Source organism: Dromaius novaehollandiae, chromosome 23 (genome assembly GCF_036370855.1).
Source record: "Dromaius novaehollandiae isolate bDroNov1 chromosome 23, bDroNov1.hap1, whole genome shotgun sequence".
Lineage (NCBI taxonomy): Eukaryota > Metazoa > Chordata > Aves > Casuariiformes > Dromaiidae > Dromaius > Dromaius novaehollandiae.
The window spans coordinates 6,860,712-6,880,043 of NC_088120.1; the positions used below are offsets into that span (position 1 = coordinate 6,860,712).

General features: G+C 61.4%; 1 protein-coding gene across 1 annotated transcript; it reads left to right on the forward strand.

Moving 5' to 3' along the window:
- Nucleotides 1-12,259: 12,259 nt before the first annotated feature.
- On the forward strand, nucleotides 12,260-19,264 carry OPRD1 (opioid receptor delta 1). The gene is made up of 3 exons (XM_064524980.1): nucleotides 12,260-12,482; nucleotides 17,603-17,951; nucleotides 18,190-19,264. The coding sequence occupies exons 1-3, from the start codon at nucleotides 12,292-12,294 to the stop codon at nucleotides 18,724-18,726; spliced, it is 1,077 nt and encodes a 358-aa protein (XP_064381050.1). The 5' UTR covers nucleotides 12,260-12,291; the 3' UTR covers nucleotides 18,727-19,264.
- The last annotated feature ends 68 nt before the right edge of the window (nucleotides 19,265-19,332 follow it).

Sequence of the window (19,332 nt, forward strand, 5' to 3'; positions counted from 1 at the left end):
GATTTGGGGAAGCAGAGGTGCCGGAGGGCGGAAGGTGCTCGGGGCTCTGCCTCAGCCGTGCCGCATCCCCGCCGGGCTCCGCTTTGCAGCCTGCCCGCGTTTCCTTGCAGATCGGCCGTGGAGCCGGTGCCGGGGGCCAGCGGGATGCAAAATGCCGCTTTGCAGTCCGTGAGGATCTCTTGCTCCGGGATGCTGAAAGCTGACGTAGGTGAGACGGGGCAGTCGTGGAAGTAAAACCCTACTGAGGGGTAAAGAAAGTGCTTCTGGCTGAGGCGGTCTTGGCCACAGACTGCGAGCAGGTCTGTCAGCCTCTCTGTTTGCAACCCGGTGCAAAGGAATTGAGGCCGCACGGCTCCAAAAAAGCGGCTCATGCAGCATCTTCGCACTGGGCTCACACCCGGAGTTGAGTCCCGCCACCTCTCAGTGTCCCCCGCAGCATCCCGGCCTCCCGCCCCATCTTGCGCACGGCATCGCCACGCCGCTGCCCTTCTCCCCCGCATTTTTTTTTCCAGCCTTGACCAAAAAACAAAAGAAAAAGGAAAAAAAAAAAAGCAGTGCTTGCAGTTCAGCGGTTTCCATGGCAACCCCTTTCCCCGTCCCCTTGCCCTCCACCTCGCTAACCCCCCCTGGCCCCCCACCAGCCCGGGTGACCGGTGCGGGGAGCATCTTCCCGGGGAGCCGGGGTGGTTTGTGCCGGGGAGCGGCGCGGGGCCAAGGCAGGATTCGCTGCGGCCCGTGGGGGCTCTTTGGAGCGATGCTGCACGTAGCAGCGGGCCGGGTGCTGCGGGGGTGCTTGCACTGCGGTGCAAGGAAGGTGATTTTCACCCACGCCGTTTCCTCGGCCGAAGCGCTCGCTTTGCAAGCTGAGAAGTCGATGTGTAATTACGCACCCCGGGCGCAAGAGCCGGCCGCCTCGCCAGGTCTTTAACGCAACATGCAGTATTTATCGGCCCGGCAGGCGCGGGCTCTCGGCCCGAGCGGCGCTGCCGTTGTCAGCAGACAGAATTCGTCTCTCCCGGGAAAACAGCCACGTGGCTCCCGAATTTGTGTGGGTGCCAAGACAGCACGGACGGAGCTGCCGGGGAGCCGTGGAGGGCAGGGATGTTTTTTAAGGGTTTTTGCAGGATTTGGCCTCCACGGGGCTGGATCTGAGGGGGCATCGCAGCGAGACCGCGCCGGCTGGTTGCAGATGCTCCCGGGCCCTGAGCAAGGCAGGAGCATCGATCGCTAAAGGAGGAAAAATTGGCCGAGCTGCCCAGGCTCCCCTCCAGCTCCAGGCCGAGACGCACGAGGAGCAATTTCCTCTCGCCTCTGTTGTTCTGCACTGATTTTTCGTGAATCAGCCGCTGCGTCGCAGCTCTGAAAACAATATAGTGATTGCCTGAGCCAGACTTGCCACCTGAGGCTGAGAGATGCCGTATGGCTCATCGTTAGCGCTGCCGCAGCCAATTCTGCCGGTCTCGGGAAGACAAAGCCCCCCTCAAAATCCTGCATGGTATTTTTTTCCCCATTTTCCCACTTTGCAAGGCCACTGGGATAAGGGAGGGGGGAGGCAGGCGGCCGCTGCAGCAAGCGCCGGCGAAGCAGAGCAAATCCGCGCCTGGCCGTGGCGGGTGCTGGCAAGCGGCACGGCTCCCCGGCAGCCCAGCTCGCCGGTGGCTCCGCCGGGGCACGAGCAAAGCTCAGCCTTGACAAACGCTCCGAGGCCGCGGAAGGGCTCCGAGTCCCTCGCATCGCCCCCGGCACCCGCTGCCGCCAGTCCTCGGCCCAACCCCGGCGAGACCTCGCGCTCCGAAGCCGGCGCCCGGGGCCGAGCAGCCAAAACACACAGAGTAAAAACACTAATTCGGACTGATTGTTTTTTTGTTTCTCCCCTGAAAATCAGGTCAAAAATCAGTTTGTCACCTGCAACCTTTCCGAGCGGGTGGAAACGGCTCGTGGGGCCGGCGGGGAGCAAGTGCTCGCTGCTCTGAGACCACCCCGTCCCTCCAAGCCTTTTGGTGATGAGTCAGATCAGCCCAAGCCAGACCCGAACCAAGGACAAAACGTGCTGTGGAAAAGTGGAACAGTACAAAATACACGTTTTTCAAAAGAGAAATCGATGCCCTGATATTTCCCGGCCAGAGAGGTCTGCGGAGCCTGCGGAGCGCTTTGATCTCAGCCTGCCTGAAATCGCAGCGCTGGCAGCGGTTCCTTTCTTCTGCCTCAGCTAAACAGACAGAAGCGGAGGAACTGAGCAAAGATCCCCCCCTCCAAAAAAAAAAAAAAGCAGTCTTTCTGGAGACGAGCGTGGCCTCGCTCATCCGGAGCTGCGGAGCCTCTCGGGGCCCGGAAGGAGACGACAGTGATGGAAATCGCTCGTGCACGCCGGCGCGGCGTTCACCGTCCCTCCGCGGTGGCTGTCTGTCCTGCAGACACTGGGCTAATTGCCAGAGAAATCCTAGAATTGGAAGGAAAAACAAAAAAACTCCCCCACTGTTGGGGCCGACGAGCCCCAGTTTCCCCCGGCCGCGTTAAGCCCGAGCCCTGCGCTTCCCACAGCAGTCAAACGAGCTAATTGTAAGGGGGGAAAAATACCATGTTGGCTTTTTCGCCTGACACTTGTTTTTCCTCCCTGCCAGGAGCTCTCAGGCACTTGGCAATTACGAGCAGCAGATTAATCTTTAGCGATATAATGAAGTGCCGGGCGACGGGGAGCGAGGGCTCCCGAGCACCGCTGCGGGCTCCGTGCGGGGGCTGTTTGCTCTGCGAAGACGCGCGGTTCGAGCCAGGCCAGGCCTTGGCGCGGGCAAAGCAAAGATGCCAGGGCAGGAGAGGTGCAGGTGGGCAGCGGAGATGCTGCTGGTGGGAGAGAGCAGGGCTTTGGGAGCAAAACCCGCTCTTCAAGCTCATCCCCATGCCCTGCTTCTGCATCCCAGCCCTGTCCTCCACCTCCTTCCCCGCTGCGTGGACCAGGCGGGCTTTGCCCTGCAGAAAGGATCTTTGCATGTTTTCTGAGCGGGGTTTGCTGCCTGCAATGCCCCAGAGCATCTTCCCAGTTGCTTGCAGCATCCCAGCGTGTCCTCTCCCTGCACAGACCCTGGCCAACGATTTCCTCCCCTTGCTCCTGGAGCAAGCCGTGCCGCGGGCTCGCCAGGCGGGCCCACATTTCGGGTTGCGCCCAGGGATTCTGCTTTCTGCAAGGTCCCGGCTAACCTGAAAGCATGTAGCACAAAAAGTCACCTTCTTGCAACAAGCTTTATCGTCTTCCAAAGCGCAAATATAAATAGCTCGGCCTCTAACACGGTGATTACGCAGGAGCCGCGCCGCCACCTCCAGCCCCTCGCAGCGAACCCATTACCCACGGCAGCCAATTCCCTCCCAAGTCTGGCAGGGTCAGCAGTCATCAGGGAAGCAAATGCTAATTAACTGCACTCTGCAAAGCAGCCCGCTCATGCGCGGTGTGCAATTAGTGAGTTACCTTCAGCCTCCGCTGCTCGGAGATGGAGGCTGGAGGGATGGCCGAGCTCCTAATTCCCGGGCTCCGGGGCAGCGGGAGCTGGCAGCTCCCCGTTTGCAGCGGGGACGCGCCTGTCACCTCGGCTCCGAGGCGTTTGGGAAGCAATGGGTGACCGGCAAGGCTGCGAAAATTCGGGTTTGCCGAGGAGTGCTTGGGGAGAGGGCCGTGCCGCTGAGCACGCAAGCCCCCGCGCCCGGGCAGGACGGGGCTGCAGGGACGGCGCGTTCCCGCACGTGGCCCATCCGACCGCGGGGACGTTTCTGCCGCAGCTCCCCTCTCTGAATTACCGTTTCAGCGACATGATGGAAAAGCAGGAATACACATTTTTTCACCCATTTTTCCACCCTTTTCCCCACTCTCCAACACATCCAAGGGCCAGGGTGATCGCTGGGGCATCGCTCCCCTGCCCCGGGCAGCACAGCTCCGCGTGGCCGTACCCCGGCCACGGCCAAGGCAGCCGCCAGCTGCCCCTGGCCCCCTGCCCTCAGTTTTACAGGTAAACAGGTTTTTTCCTTGAGGCAGGAGAGCTGCGCCGAGCAGAAAAACTCCTGGCGAAGGGAGCTGCAGCACCCCGGGGCCTCTGGAGGAATGGCGTGCTGCTGCCCGTGCGTTTCGGATGCGGTGAGTCATCCAAGCCCTTGGAGGATCCAGGCTGCACCGGGATACGGAGGAAGGTAGAAGCACAAGAGGGGAGGAAAAAATTACTTCTCTCATAAGAGCTCTTGGCTACGGCGAGGAAAAAAGAAAGCCCCTTCTCTCCCTCGCCATCCACCCACGGCGGTCCCGAGGCGCCGCGGCACGAACGAGGGAGGTTTCAGTGCTTGCCATTTACAGGGTGGACAAGAAGAGGCTGCTCCAGCGGAGGACTGGGAGCACTTAGTCGGGGAACATTTGCAGCCATTAAATGCAGCACGATTATTAGTATGTTTTCTTCCCCTGGTAGCTGGAATCCCTTTGCGTGAGGGAAGGGGGGTATTTTTAGCCGGCTGTCGGATGCCATCTCCGAGGAAATTGCTTTGAAGCATTTAACGTGGTGGGTCTCCACCGGGGAAAATGGGTCCTCGAGCATCCCAAAGGTGCCACGGCGGAAAAATGCAATTAATTGATCGCTAAACAGAACAGTCCCACGCAAAGCGGGTTGCAAAGCCGCCAGCCCACGCGCACCACCCGGCCGTATCCTGCCCTGCTCTGCCCCGGCCCAGGGGCGCGAAGGGAGGGTGCACCCAGCACCCAGGACCTTTTGCAAAGGGCGGGTTGGAAAATGCAAGTGCAAATCAGGCTGGAGGGAAGTCAGACGCCTCCGAGGCGGCTCTGGGCACGTAACGCCTGCCTCCCGCCCCGGCGGCACGCTGGAGCTCATCCGTCTGCAGCGTGGCTGCGCCTCAAGCCCGTTGCTGTAATGATTCCTCATCCACATCGCTGCTGGGGGACCGAGGCGGCAGGTTTGGGGGGCAAAGCATCACCCGACAACACAGCTCTGCGGATTCCCCGGGGCCTTTTAAGCCTGTTTTTGCCATCCATAATGTCCCTGCATGGGGTTTGCATCCCAAATGCAACCTCCCTTCCAAAACTGATGCAGTCCAAACCTCACGAGGGAAAAAAATGTATTTATTTCCAGCCTACACCTCTGCCTCGGTGAATGCAAACCTCACATTAGGAGAGGGCTCTCTTCAGCTGAGGGATTTCTTTAGACATTGGTCATTTAATATTGCTTTTAAATGCTTGCGTCGGGCTCTCAGCCACTTAACCCGGTAAACGGGCAGCCGGCGTTGGACAGGGACGCTGGCGCTTTGTGTTTAGAAAATATATCTATATTTAGACAGACACACAGCTAGATATGAAAGAAGAGATGTTTCAGTCATGAAGCCCCTGCTTTCATTTTCTCCTTGTTATTATTTGTTATTTAACCGCAGGTTGGGCTGGCCAACCGCTCCCTGGGGACGAGCTGGCTGAAACCTCCGGGACCGCCGCGCCGAAAGGCTTCTGCAAAACAAAAAAGGCTAAATCCGCCCCGCCGAGCCGGCAGCGGGGGGGAACGGGGGGGGATTTTTGTGCCTTTCAGCAGAAGAAAGTAGAGGGAGAGGGGAAGCGAGGGGAGCCATCACCTTCCCTAATCAGCTGTCTCAGGGTTTCCAGGCTGGCGAGGAGGGAGGAGGGCGCAGGCAGCGGTAGCAAGACGCCTTTGAAGCTGCGGGAAATATTAATGAGCCGGCTGAGAGCTGCAGCCGGTGTTGGCGCTTCTCAGTCTTCCAGTCCGGCGGGTAGCAAACGCCCTGCCTCGAGCGGGCCAGCGGCGACGGACCCTTTCGGCATCCTCCGACCTCCAAAGCTGCCGGGCAACGGGGAAGGAGCAGCCGCAGCGCACCGGCGGCTCGGGGATGCTCGGAGGGCAGCGAGCTTTGCACCGTCCCCCCTCTCCCCTGCAACCCCCGCGCAGCTCCCGGCAGCGCCCAAAGCTCCACCAGCACCACCGGGCCCTGCAGAGAGCCCCCCCCCCTGCCCTGAAGCCTTGCCAGGCTCATCAAGCGAAGGGCGGCTAATTAGCCCCGCTGTAACGAGCGGCTGGGGAGGGGGCAGCGGCTGCCAGCGCAGCAGGGCCTGACTCTGGTCCCCGGTTTTGGAAGGAGAGCGAGGTTTGCGGAGAGGCTCCGAGGGGTTTGCACGGGGGTCGGCACCGCTCCGTGCTTGCAGCCGCTTTGCCGAGGCCGGGCAGCTCGTGGAAGCGCCGGGAAGCAACTGGGAGCAGCGCAGCAGAGCTGCATCAACCCCCCGGCCCCGCCGCGCTCGCGGTTAGCCAGTTCATCTTTTTTTTCCCATTTTCCCCTCTGCAAGGTAATTTCCCTCCTCATCAGGCTATTTTAAGGGCAGATTTTACAGCTCCTCGCCGCTGACTGGGCCAGTAGGATAAACCCGGAGACCTTTCCGCTCCCGCCGGGCAGCAGCAGGGCTACAGGTCGGTGCCTCCGGCTCCGCCGCCCTCGCCTGCCGCCCGCCAGCCGGCAGATGGGCTTTTAATGAAGACGGTGAGTTACGGGCTTGGGTTTTTCCTCCTAATGAGCCGAGAGCACGGCGGTACCAGCAGCCTCGCCGGCCGGCTCCTCGCTCACAGGAATTTTTTGCTTTTCTGGGGGACGTTGCAGGCGGTGCAGAGCTGGCTGCAAGGAGACAGCCGGGTTTGAGGGTCTCCGTCCCCAAGCTGCACGTCACCCCAAATAGCAGCACCCTGTGCTCCGCGGGAAAAGCCCCCGGCACAGCCCTTCTGGGCATCTCCACTCCTGTCCCCAAAGCCGAATGATCCCCCGCCCCGGACATCACCCGCTCGATGCACTCGGAGCAGCCGTTTATTAAATGGCTGGACTCACTCATTCGATACTTATTTAATCGCTGTTATTTCATCAGGGCGATCGATGCGGCCAGGTCAAGTCCTGGCGTCCCGGGGCTCGCGGTGGGCTGTTCCCCCCCGCCGGCCACCACAACGACGTTCCCGGCTCTTGCCGGCCGGCCGGGAAGCGGATGGGCATCGCGGAAAAAATACGGAAGGGGTCCGCTGCCACCTGGGTCCCCTCGGATGGAGGAGGTGACGCCCTTCCCAGGGCCGCTCTGGGGGCCACCGTGACAAGGCCGGCACGGATGCCAGCGGGGTCCTGGTTTTATGGAGCAGAGCAGAAATCCCGGCGCCTGGCGCTGGCACGGCGGCTGGGGGGGACAAAGCATGCGATAATCAAGCCGGTGACCCAAGGGCTTTGCTTGGGCTCCTGAAGACGGGGGCCAAACTGCGGAGGCGATTTTCTGCTCTCGCTTCTGACGTGACTTTCTTCACATCTTGGGGCTCTGCAGGTGCCGGCTGGCGTGAAAGCAAAGGGCTCGTCAGAGCCAGAAGCCCTTCTTTTTTTTTTTTTTTTTTTTTTGCAATCAGCCTGATGCTGATTTCTCCGGCTTCGAGCCAGGCGAATCTCCATCTCCCAGCCTGAAACCTCCGGGGCTTTTCCGCTGGGACACCGGACCGCTCCTCTCCTCCCCCAGCCCCAGATCAGCTTGTGCCGGTGGCCGCGGAGAGGGGAAACCTTTGCAGGAGCGAGGGACACCGGGATGCAGCACATTCCCCCCCCTCCCAGCCCAAATTCACCCCAGGGGAAACCAGGACAGCCCCAGACCACCGGGAAGACAAGCCCCATGCCGGGCTCGCCTGGGGGGAGCTGTCCTTGGCCCCAAATCTGGGGAGGGGGTAATCCTGGCAAATTAAGGCAGCTTAACCCTGAGGCTTGGCCAGGGGCTGCAGCAGCAAGCTAAAAAGTTGCAGAAAAAGCAGCTATTTTACATGCTAAGGAGGAAAAAACTATTATTTCCTCTGCAACCAGGGTGGTTAAAGGTGTCCCAGGGTCGCGGCTCTCCCTGCGCTGGTGGTGCAGGAACAGGCACCCGCAACCGCCCCGGCAGCCCAGCAGGGATGGACAAGCAGCAGAGCCAGCCCTGATTTCTTCAGGGGTCCCGGGCGATGCATCCGCCGCAGATATATCCCCCCACACACACACACACCGCGGGATGGTTCGTTTGCGAGATGACTCACGGCTTGCCAACGCTCCCGACGTGCGGCAGAGGGAAAGCGGAGCCGCAGCAGCAGGGGAGGGCGGCTCGGGCCCCCGAAATCCGGGGAGCCGCTGCCAGTTTCCAATCAGTGCCTCATTGTCAGCCCAAGGCGGCCCCAGGAGGGAGGAGGGGGGGTACACCTAAATAAGCAACAATCCGGGAAAAAAGGCTCCCACAGGGATCGAGTCCCCGGGATTGAGCTGGATTTTGGTGTCTGACGCTGCCGGCGCAGCTCCGTGGGGTCCCAAATTGGCTCCGAGCGGGGCAGCCACGCTAGCCTGGGTGAAGAATAGGGCTGAAAGGGTGAAGAAGGGGATTTTAAAGGTTTAATGCTGCAAATAAATCACTGCCACACATTTTTAAGGAGCCTGGTTATGCTGCCCACGTGCCTCCTGCCTGCGCGGCGGAGAAAACCTCCATGCTCCCGTCCTCTGCCTGCACCCGGGCAGCGCTCAGGAGGCTCCGGTGCCCACGAAGTGCCAGGCAGTGATTACGAATCCAACCTCCCGCCCCGGCCTCCGCTGTGCAAACAGGCGGCGAACCCTCCGCTCAGAGACAGGCCGCCTGCGCACACCGTGGAGGGCACAACACCGTGCAACATCCCTCTCGCCGTTCGGGCAAGTGCGACGGCGAGCGAGTGCAGCAGCTCGTCTGATTTTAACTCCCCTGACGGCCGGGCGTTGCTCGTTCTGCCCCGCGAGGTAGGAAAACGCTCGGATGTGTTGCCACACGGAAACCCAACACACAAATCCGCCTCTTTTCCTCTTCAAGGCCAATGGACCTGGAGCTGGCGGCGGTGGGAAGGGAGCGGGGAGCTTCACGGAGGATGCAGGGGCGGCGAGGAGCCAGCGCACGACGGGTACCCACAGGGCTGGATGCTCGCGGGGCATCTGGCCCCATTTGGTCCTTTTCTCGCGATCCTCAAAGCATCGGATTTGCAGAATGGAGCGAGGCGCTGCCCGTCCCACCCCGGCAATGGCCCAGGGTGTGATCCTGCTCCTGCCCCAGCATCGCTCTGCGGTTTCTTATACGTGCAACGGAGAGAAACAGGGATGCTCCGAGCACGTGTGGCCGCTCTGCAGGGGCTGCGCCAGGATGGGGTGACGCAGGCCCTGAAGAAGTGGGAAAAAAAGCTCGGGGGAGTAGGTAGGGTAGCGAAATCCCATTTGCAAGGACTGGGATATTAGACAAGGGGAGGGATGGACGGACGGACAGACGCATGTGCGTGTGTCATTGCCCCTCGCGGTGACTCTGCAAGCACGGCCGGCGGCTTCCGACCCGGCGCTCCAGATCCGTTCCCCCTCCTGCGGAAAGCAGCTGGAGGCTTGATGGGGAATTGCTGGCTGGGAATGAACAATCCCAGGAGGAGAACGGCTGTCCCAGGAATGACGGACGGGAAACTAGGGCTGACACCCCTCCCAGTACCGCTACATCCTCCCCAGCACCACGCTGCGCCCCGGGGCGGGGGGACAAGCCCCGTTCGGGAGCTCCCAGCACCGACGGCACCGCTCTCAGCACCGTGCGCCGTGTTTGTGCCCTTCCCCGCACAAGGAGCTGCATTTGCTGCAAAGAGCAAACCCGGCGCAGCAAAGCCCCTCTTGGCAGTGTGCACTGAAACGGGAAACTTTCCAGCCAGCATCTGCTTTGGACTGCTGGCATTCTGGATTTGTCGACGGTTTTTATTCGTTCGCTACTACGGTGAGGTTATTTTTTCCCCTTCTGAGCTCGGGCACCGGCACGCTCCATCGCCAAACCAGTGCGTTACACTGGGAAGGATGGAGGGGAATGGGAATAAAAAAAATGGAGATTCCTATTACATATCACAGCAGTGAGTTGTCCCAGCCAGGATTAAAGCTGGTGCAAGGCCCGAATGCGGACAGGGTGGAGAGAAAAGGCGCATTATATGTATAAAAAAATCACCGTCGTTCGGCGTTACTGAGAGCTGGGAAAGTCTTGGGAGAGAAATCAGCTCCCGTTATCTTTCCTTTTCATTAACATTCAGAGATTCCCATGGATTTTGGCTGGAGCCCTGCAAGAGCAGGCTCACAGTTCCCGCGTGATACTTTTTATGGCCATTTTAATTAAAAACGATAAATTCCTGCGGGGAAGAGGGTCTTCCCCTGGTGAAATACACATCATCAAGTTTGCAGCCTCGAACTAAATCAAACCGCAGCCGCTAGCAGCCGTGGCCGTAAATTCCTCACGCGCACCCCGGCTCTCCGCGCAGGCGAGCAACGTTTCCCCGCGGCCTCGGGAACCACTCGCTCCATGTCAGTATGATTTAATTTCTCTATCAGGGACGGCGGGGGCGGTTTGCAGGTGATGGGAGAAGCAGCTTCGTGGCGTTATCTGAAGCGCAGAGGAGAAAATACAAGTGCAGCACCGCTGCAGGAACTTGCAGAGCGGAGCCGCTTCCTGGGACAAGGATCTTCACTCTGATCCCAGGAGGGGAAATAAAGCGAGACCGAACATCAGGGCAGGGAGAAAAGTTGCACGTGGGAATTCCTGGCCGTGCAGGGAGGTGTCTCCTCACAGGTGCCCTCCCTGCCTCAGTTTCCCCCTTTTGCAGGCGCCTTCGGCAGCAGCCTGGCATGTTCCTGTGCTTCAGTTTGGCAAGCCGAGCAGAAGCCGAGCAGATGAACAGCAAAGCCTTTTAAAGATTTTTCTACTTGTTTTATGCATCTGTTGGGTTTCTTTGCAAATTTATTTATTTATGCCAAGTCCAGCACCCCAAAGCGAAGGCAGAGAGCGCGTTAGAGCCGCCCGTGTGCTCCCCATGCCCTGCTCCCGCGACCATCCGCACGGGGCCTTCGGCACGCAGCCGGCACCGCGCTCCCGCCGAGGAGCTCACTCAGGAGGCAGTGTGTATTTTTGCTTCCTTCGTGGTCCGAGGACCCGTTTCCCATCCAGACCATCGGATGAACGAAGGACTATTAATCCCCTCCTAGGCGTTTTTGAGGCTCTCGCTGAAATATCTGGATGCGTCTGACACTACAGGATTTCTGTGCTTGCAGAGCGTTTTGCGGACCCAAAACCCCGTCTCCAGGGCTGAATCCAGCTGCCGGCAGGATGAGGCCTCCGGGTACCCGGTTCCCTCGCGAGCCAGAGGCACCGAACCGGCCACAGCAGCATCTTCCCTGGCCAAGCCCAGCTCCATCCCGGGCACCTGCCCCCCTGTAGCATCTCCCTCAAATCCTTCCCCCCCCCGAATCACCCACCCCAGAGCATCCCCCCAACCCCCCCAGCATCCCCCCTCAGCCCGGGGGTCCCTGCCCACCCCTCCATCGCCCTGGGGTCCCTCTGGCCCCCAGGACCAGCCCTGGCAGCCTGGCCTCCCCCTCGGCCTCGGCTGCAGGTTGATTTGGGGGGTGCGCAGCACTCCGGGCACCGGGCTGGCAGGGGACCCCCCCCCCGGGAGGCGGTGGGGCAGTGGGGAGATATAGTGGGAGCAAAGCAGTGGGAAGAAAGACACAGACAGAGCTGGGGGGAGCAGAGGGACCCCGGCCTTGCTTTGGGGACAGGGAGCTGTTCCCCCACCCCCCAAAAAAGAAAAAAATCCCCAAAGCTCTGCAATTTGCCCAGTCCCCGATTGCACCGAGCCTGCTACCCCCCCCGCCACGCCCCCCCCGGCCCCCGGGGTGCTCGGGCTGCCTCCCGCAGCGCTCGGGGAGGCGGGGAGGCCAGGACCGGGGGGGCAGGCAGGGATGGGGGGAGGAAGGCAGGCAGGGATGGGGACAGGCAGGGACCGAGAGAGGGACCGGCTGCAAGGATGGAGGAGAGACGGGCACCGGGGAGGGGGCATGAAAAGATGGCGGGGGGGGGGGACCGGGTGGCAGGGAAGCCGGGGGGAGGCAGGCAGGGAAGGACGGCCGCAGGGACGGCGGGGGGGCAGGAGACCTGCAGGTAGGGACCGCGGGGAGGGCGGCGGGCAGGTCCGGCTGGCGACGGCGGCAGGCGGCAGCGGGGGTGGGGAGGGAGGCAGGGAGCTGGGTGGGGGGAGACAGGCAGGGCCCGGCCCCCCCGGCCCCACGTGGCTCGCCGGGACACGCCAGGTTTTATAAGAAATCCCTGTCGCCCGCGCGGGGAGGCGGCGGCAGGCGACGGGGCTGCGCGCTCGCCGGCGCCGGGGCTCGAACCCGCGGCGCTCGGATGCGCCCTGCCGCCCGCGCCGGCTGCGTGCGGGCACCGCGGCCGCCCGCAGAGCCATGGAGCTGCCCGGGGGGGCCAACGGCACCGCCTGGGCCGCCTTCCCCAACCAGAGCGCCAACGACACGGGGCCGTACCGGGCCAAGAACGCCACCTCCATCCTCATCGCCATCGTCATCACCGCGCTCTACGCCGTGGTGTGCGTCGTGGGGCTGCTGGGCAACGTCCTGGTCATGTACGGCATCGTCAGGTGGGAGCGGGCATCCTGGGCGGCCGGGCTGCACGGGGCCCGCCGCGCCTTCGCACCGGCGAGGGTGCCGGGAGGGTGCCAGGAGCGCGAGGGGACGGCTGGCAGTCGGGCTAAGCGTGCAGGCCGGGGTGAGCGTGCACCAGGGTGAGCGTGCACCGCGTGCGAGACACTGCCAGGAGTGGGTGTGCACCAAGGCGAGCGTGCAGCACGTGCGGGACCGCAGCGGAGCGAGGGTGGGTGTGCCCCGGTGCTTGCACGCGAGGGGCTCATCCACTGCACAGGCAGCCCTGAGCTGGGTGCGCGCGGAGGGGAGAACATGCAACATGTGCACACGTGTGTGTCGGGGGGGGGCTGTCCGGGTGAGAGGAAAAGCTGAGTGTCTGTCTGAGGCTAAAACCTCAGAAAAAAGGAAAAAAACACGTATGCATGCAGCAGTGCAGGTGGGGTGCACACAGGCGCCGGCGTTCATGGGTGGGCACCGGCCAGAGGGAACCAGGACTCCCACAGCCCCTAACGCCGCGGGTCCCCCGGTGCCGGGGAGCCGCTGTGCTGGTCATGCCGCAATTTGGGGAAGCCGGTGGGTTTAGGCTGGCAGGAATCGCTCCGGCCAGGATGCTCTGCGCCGCGGTGCCGAGCGTGAAACCAGGCGTGAGCAAACGCCGCCGTTAATAGATGCTCTGTTAGCCCAGAGGCTTCTGAGTCACCGCTTCCAAGCGTCCGGCCGGGACAGGTCCCGCGGGGGGGGACTGCAGCCTGCCCCGCTCTGTCACCGGGACCTGATGGTCTCCGACAGCAAATTACCAAATCCCATCGGATTCGTGGCAGTGGCTCCCCCGCAGCCGGCTGACTCCAGCTTTTCCCTAACAAAGAGCAGGAGCCGGCAGAGCCCGGCCTGGCGGGTGGCACCCAGGGCATCCCCGTCCCCCCAGCTGGCAGCACCCAGGGCATCCCCGTCCCCCCGGCGCGAGGTACCGGCTGCTCCGGCGATGGGCGGAAAGCAGGTCCCGGAGGTGCTGGGGCAGCTCCTCAGCCGGACTGAGCTGCTGGAAGAGCCGGAGCTGTGGATTTCCCTGGGCAGGGAGAAGCTGCTGAATCTCCCCCCTGCTGCTAGCGACAGGACACGAATCCCCCCGTCGCGGCACGGCGAGACGCTGCGTTCGGCAGCCCGGCGCTCCCACCGGCTCGCGGCAGGGCGGTGGAGAGCGTGTGCTCCCCGCGCCGGCACATCCCACGCTCCTGGCCCCGACTCGGATGCAAAATTCCCTGCCCGTACAAACAGCCCCTTTGTCCCAGAGGAGAAGCCAAGGGCCGGATCCGGCTGCCGATCCTCCCTCCCCGCCGGCGCTTTCGGTACGTAGCAACCAAGACCCGAGGGCAGCACGGCCCAGGATCGGTTTTGCAACGGGGGAACTTCACTCGGGGCCTAACGCCAAAGCGAACGCAAGGGCAACCCGCACTGGGATGCGGCCGAGGGAAGCTGGAGCCCAGCCTGGCGAAATAAAGCTAGCATGGGGTCCCCCTGGTCTTTTTTTTTCCCCACTGTGTATTTTTAGCCCCTTCGCAATTCGGGAAGGGGGCGGAGGGGCGGCAGGATGGACGCGCGACGCGCTGACCCTACCCCAGCGCTGGCAGGGATTTTTTGCGTCGGCTTGAAGCAGCTTTGAAATCGGCCCCAGACGGAAAAAGCAAATTGAAGTAATTGCTCCAGAGCACCAGGCCACGCGCCGTGGCATGGTGAAGGATGGGTGTCATTAGACCCCCTCCAGCTGGCTCTGCGCGGCGAGAGGAGGGGAGGCATTTCCAAAGGAGGCTTTAATGTGCCAGCAACATCCTCTTTCATTTAACTTGCCAAGTAACCTGATTGCTGCCCATCCTTCACCCAGCCTGAATCCTTCTACAGCATCCGCATCCACGTACGGATCCCATCACCATGGTTTCTAGCCCCCCGTGCTCCGACCTGCCATCTGATGCCGCAAATTAAGCGCGTCTCCGAAGGAAGGAGCGATCGCCTCCCCTCCAAGCCCCTGCGACGGCGGCGGGGGGCTGCAAACGCTTTGCAGAGCCGAACACGTGCCTGCGCGCGCTTACGTGAGCGAGGCCGGGAGGAGCTTCACGGGCGCGTGTTGGCGGAGGGACCCCCTTGCTCTCGCCCCCCGCGCGTGCCGGGCTCCCGAAAACTGGCTGCAGCCTCCAGCACGCCGGGGATGCGACCTGCTGAAGTCAAAGCAGCAGGGCTCGAAGCCCTGGCTACCTTTCTGCTCTCCGCTGCGGGGGTATGAGGACGGTGCAATTCGCTGCATGCATGGAGCTGCTCCCCATCAGCGGGGAGACTTCCCCGGGCGGGAGCTGTGTCCGCGCGGGCCACGCAGGACCGGGCTGCAAAGCAGGCTCCGAGGCACAGCCCCGACTCAGAGCTGCCCCCGGGGACACCTCCCGCGCCCCAGGGACCCGCGACGGAGCACGCGGGCAGCCCGCGAGCGCTGATGGAGAGTGTCCCTGGGCCCCTGGGGACGCGGCGGGTTGAGGATGCTGCGGGGCTGCCCCACGCCCGCACGCAGAGCCAAGCACAGCCAGAAACCCAAATGCTCCTTGCTCAGAGCAGCCAAAATATAAGCAAAAGCCCAAAGACAGCTCGCACGTCTCCGGCAGCCCCCCACCTCCCCAGGACCCCCGGCAGCAGCACAGCCGGCAGCTTCGGCGGCGATTGCCACTCCAATTACCGCTGCATTGTCAGGCGCTTTTAAAAATACCCCTGGAAACAATTTTGCAGCTGCAAGCTCAGGCTTGCAAACAGCCAGAGCCAAATTGCAGCCCAATATCCTTGCAGAGCGCATCAACCCCCTGCCAGCTCCCACCGGGCCCCCCTCGCCGGCCGCATTGCGAGGGGATCCCTCTGCCCTGCCCCGGGCGCGCTAGCCAGGCTCTCTAAGCCCAAAGCAGTGGCTTTTAGCAGCCCCAGGAGTTTTACGGCTGATTTTCCTTGCACTAATTTATTTTCCAAGCGGTGTGGCCTTCTGGAGATGCTCGGACAGCTAACGGGTCCCTGCCCGACAGCTTGGGCAGTGCCGGTGAAATCCTGCCCAGGAGCCCAGCTCCTGCCTGCTGGGACAGGCTGTGCCATGAGGAGCCCTTGAGAATGACCCAAACCCCCCAAATCCGGCGGCCAAACCGTGTCACCCCCATCACCGCTCCTGCCTTCGCCCAGCACCTCCGTCCGTGCCCGGGGAGGGCGCAGAGGCCCCCGGCACAGCTGGCAGCGGGCGCGGAAACGCTGACCCAGCACTGCCGCTGTCGCCTGGCAGAGCACGGCCCGAATCACTGAGTTTTCCACTTTACTCCCAGCACCGCAGGGAAAAAAGCAAAGATCAAAGAATGGTGAATTCTACCCGAAATGACTATTTTTAATCGAGGGGAGCCAGGAACCTGAAAATAACAAAAATTCTCAAGTTTTTGGTTTAACCCAGAGCGAAAGTTTTCTCAAAGACGTGTTTGACCCCATTTGCCAGCCCCCGCCGGCGGGGTCTCCTCGGAGCCAGGTCCCTTCGAGCGGCTGGGGCAGAGCAAAGGATGAAGTCAGGGCACCGGCTGCTACTCGGAGCAGCAGCCCATCGGCACCAGATGAGAGCGAAGCCCCGTCGAGCCGAGGATCCCCCTTCCCACAGCAGCACAGTCCCCAGCCAGGGCTGGCAGAGCAAAAACCCTCCGAGATGGGAGCTATTTACCCCCCCGCTCACCCCGATTTATTGCACATACCCCAACGCACACAATCTATGAGCTGAGCCCGATATATTTTCATCCAGCGGCTGATGGGTTAATTCCCCCCATGCACCAGGGCTGGACTCACCCCAGGGTACCCCCTGAACCCCCCGTCGCCGGCCATGGGATGCTACCGGCAGGTTTAGCCATGCAAAGAGATGTTGGAGCTCCAGCTGCCGCTGCTGTTCATTCATGAGGGTGTGTGCAGAGCTCAGGGCTGCCAAGGATGCTCGGGGCTGCCGAGGACACTTGGGGACTCCCTGGAAGGGACCACGCGGGAAGGAGTTAAGCCAGAGCCCTGCAAACGACCTGGGGGGCTGCTGCTGGGCCAGCTTGGGTCAACCCCAACGCGCTCCCCTTGGGGAGGACCAGAGACCCCCCCAGCAGCGGCAGGGATGGGCCAAGGGCAAGAAAGCCCTCATGTTAAAAATAAGAAAAAAAAAAAAGCAGCAGAACCCCTCACATTACACCATTTGCATCCCATGACCCTCTGAGCTCTGTAGGTCTCCGCTGTAAAACTCCAGCGGGAGATTTAGGGATCTTGCGATTCTGCCAGAATCCGCAAGTTGCAGATTCCCTTCAAATGCCCCAGGACAGGAGTCCGGAGCTGAGGGCAAAGCAGAAGGCTTATTGCAAATTCACAGAGGCGCATTTAGTTTGCAAAACCTCTCCTTCACATAGGGAAAAAAGTAAAAACCCGTGGGCTAGCTGGCCCGGCTGCACCCAGCTGCCCTGGCACCGAGTCTGGTGGGAAGTGCCTCGTGCAATGGGAAGGAGGAGGTTTTGGTGGTTATGGCACTCGGCAGCGGGGAAGCGGGGCTCCTCATTTCTCCTTGCCGGGCTGGGCTTTGCCGTGTGAGCCAGGCTTCCCCAGAGGCTCTTGTGAAGGAGCTCCAGCCTGGCTAATTGCGCTGCTTCCAGATGGCCTGCTTCCGGGGCTAATCGATCCAGTTTCTGCAAGCAAACTCGATAGGGAAGCAAACTAGATAATCGCGATTTACTGGGTGGAAAATCAGATAGAGGCAGTTTCAGGGAGGTAAAGGGCATTGTGCAACTGATTCAGGGAAATGGAGTAAATCAATTTAATTGGAAAGAGAGACTTCTCTGAAAATCTCTTCAGATTTCCTTTGAACTCTGATTAAAGGCAGCTGCGGGAATGAATAACACCTCCCTGGTCAGGTGATGGATTACGGCCTTGAGAGGGTCTGAGATTTATTCCCGATCAGGCTCCCAGCTCAGCAGAGCACTCCAGCGCGTGCATGAGTGTGACCCAGTCACCGCGATGAGTGTGGACACGCGTGCTCGGGCCGTGATGAGCCGGCCCCCGACCACGTGTAATGGCTCCCCTCTCTGCTGCCCCCCAGGTACACCAAGATGAAGACAGCTACCAACATCTACATCTTCAACCTGGCCCTGGCAGACGCGCTGGCCACCAGCACGCTGCCCTTCCAGAGTGCCAAGTACCTGATGGAGACTTGGCCCTTCGGGGAGCTGCTCTGCAAAGTCGTGCTCTCCATCGACTACTACAACATGTTCACCAGCATCTTCACCCTCACCATGATGAGTGTGGACCGCTACATCGCCGTGTGCCACCCGGTCAAGGCCCTGGATTTCCGCACACCAGCCAAGGCCAAGATCATCAACGTGTGCATCTGGGTGCTCTCCTCCATCATCGGGGTGCCCATCATGGTCATGGCAGTCACCAAGTCGAAAGGCAAGTGGCTGCTGGGGAAGGGTCCCCATCTGTCCATCCCGGGGGTGGTCTTGACCTGACCCTCTGGGCAAACCAAGGCCGCCTGGTCCCTGACCAGGTTTGGAGTTCAGTGATAGACACCTCTCCATGTGACTGTAAGCGTGTCCTGCCATGTAAAAAAAACCCACTGTGACGATTTTTAAGAGAGCTTCCTAGTATTCTCTCTGTTTTAATCCCTCTTTGATCATCTTCTCTCCTGCAGATGGGATGGTGCTGTGCACTCTCCAGTTTCCGGATCCTCCCATCTACTGGGACACCGTGACCAAGATCTGCATCTTCATCTTTGCCTTCATGGTCCCCATCTTGGTCATCACCATCTGCTATGGGCTCATGATCCTTCGCCTGAAGAGCGTCCGCCTCCTTTCAGGCTCCAAGGAGAAAGATCGCAACCTGCGACGCATCACACGCATGGTGCTGGTGGTTGTGGCAGCCTTCATCATCTGCTGGACGCCGATCCACATCTTCGTCATCGTCTGGACCCTGGTGGACATAGACAAGAAGAATCCCTACGTGGTGGCCAGCTTGCATTTCTGCATCGCTTTGGGTTACACCAACAGCAGCCTCAACCCCGTCCTTTACGCTTTCCTGGATGAAAATTTCAAGAGGTGTTTCCGAGAGTTTTGCCTGCCTTTCCGGGCCCGGATGGAACAAAACAGCTTCTCCCGAGCCAGGAACACCATGCGGGAGCGGGTCTCCACCTGCGCCCCGTCTGAAGCCCTCAACAAGCCGGCATGACTAGGCGTGGAAAGCCACCAGCGGGGCTGCCGGGGCCGGAGAGGGGACGACCTGCCCTCGGAAGTGACTCAGGTCACCACCACGGAGCTCTAGCCGAGCCGGCGCGGGGAGCGGTGGCACAGGGACTACTCGAGAACGTCACTGCTTTTGTTCAGACCGAAAACAAGTGACTGCAAAGACTTTTTTTCCCCCCAGTGCGTCTGGGACAGTGGGGAATCGGGAGTCGCAGAGCAACAAGGGGAAAGGACCCGAACCAGAACCAACCTGCCCGTGCGGAGCCCGGACGCCCACGGCAGGACCCCAGCCCCTCCGCTGCTGCTGCGCCTGGGGAAAGCCGGCAGCCCAGGTCCCCCCGGCCAGAGCTGTCTCCGAACACGTAGCTAACGGCGAAGCCCAAACAGCCTTTGATGCCCTGACTGCAAACTGCAAAGCCGTCTCCACCGCGTGCACCCGATATTTAGGATGTCCTTCCAGCATCACCACGCGGTGGGAACAGCCAAGGGCAAAACCCACCGTCCCGACGGCCCCGCTGCAACCTGCTCGGGCGCCGCTGCCGCATCTGCTGCAAACGCCCCGGTGCAAAGCGCTCGGCCGCTGCCGGCTCTC

Excerpts from the sequence above, each read along its gene's own strand:
- OPRD1 (XM_064524980.1), top strand. The coding sequence starts at position 12,292 with ATGGAGCTGCCCGGGGGGGCCAACGGCACCGCCTGGGCCGCCTTCCCC. Across the intron at positions 12,483-17,602 it reads GTCATGTACGGCATCGTCAG|GTACACCAAGATGAAGACAG; the intron begins GTGGGAGCGGGC and ends GCTGCCCCCCAG. Across the intron at positions 17,952-18,189 it reads TGGCAGTCACCAAGTCGAAA|GCAGATGGGATGGTGCTGTG; the intron begins GGCAAGTGGCTG and ends ATCTTCTCTCCT.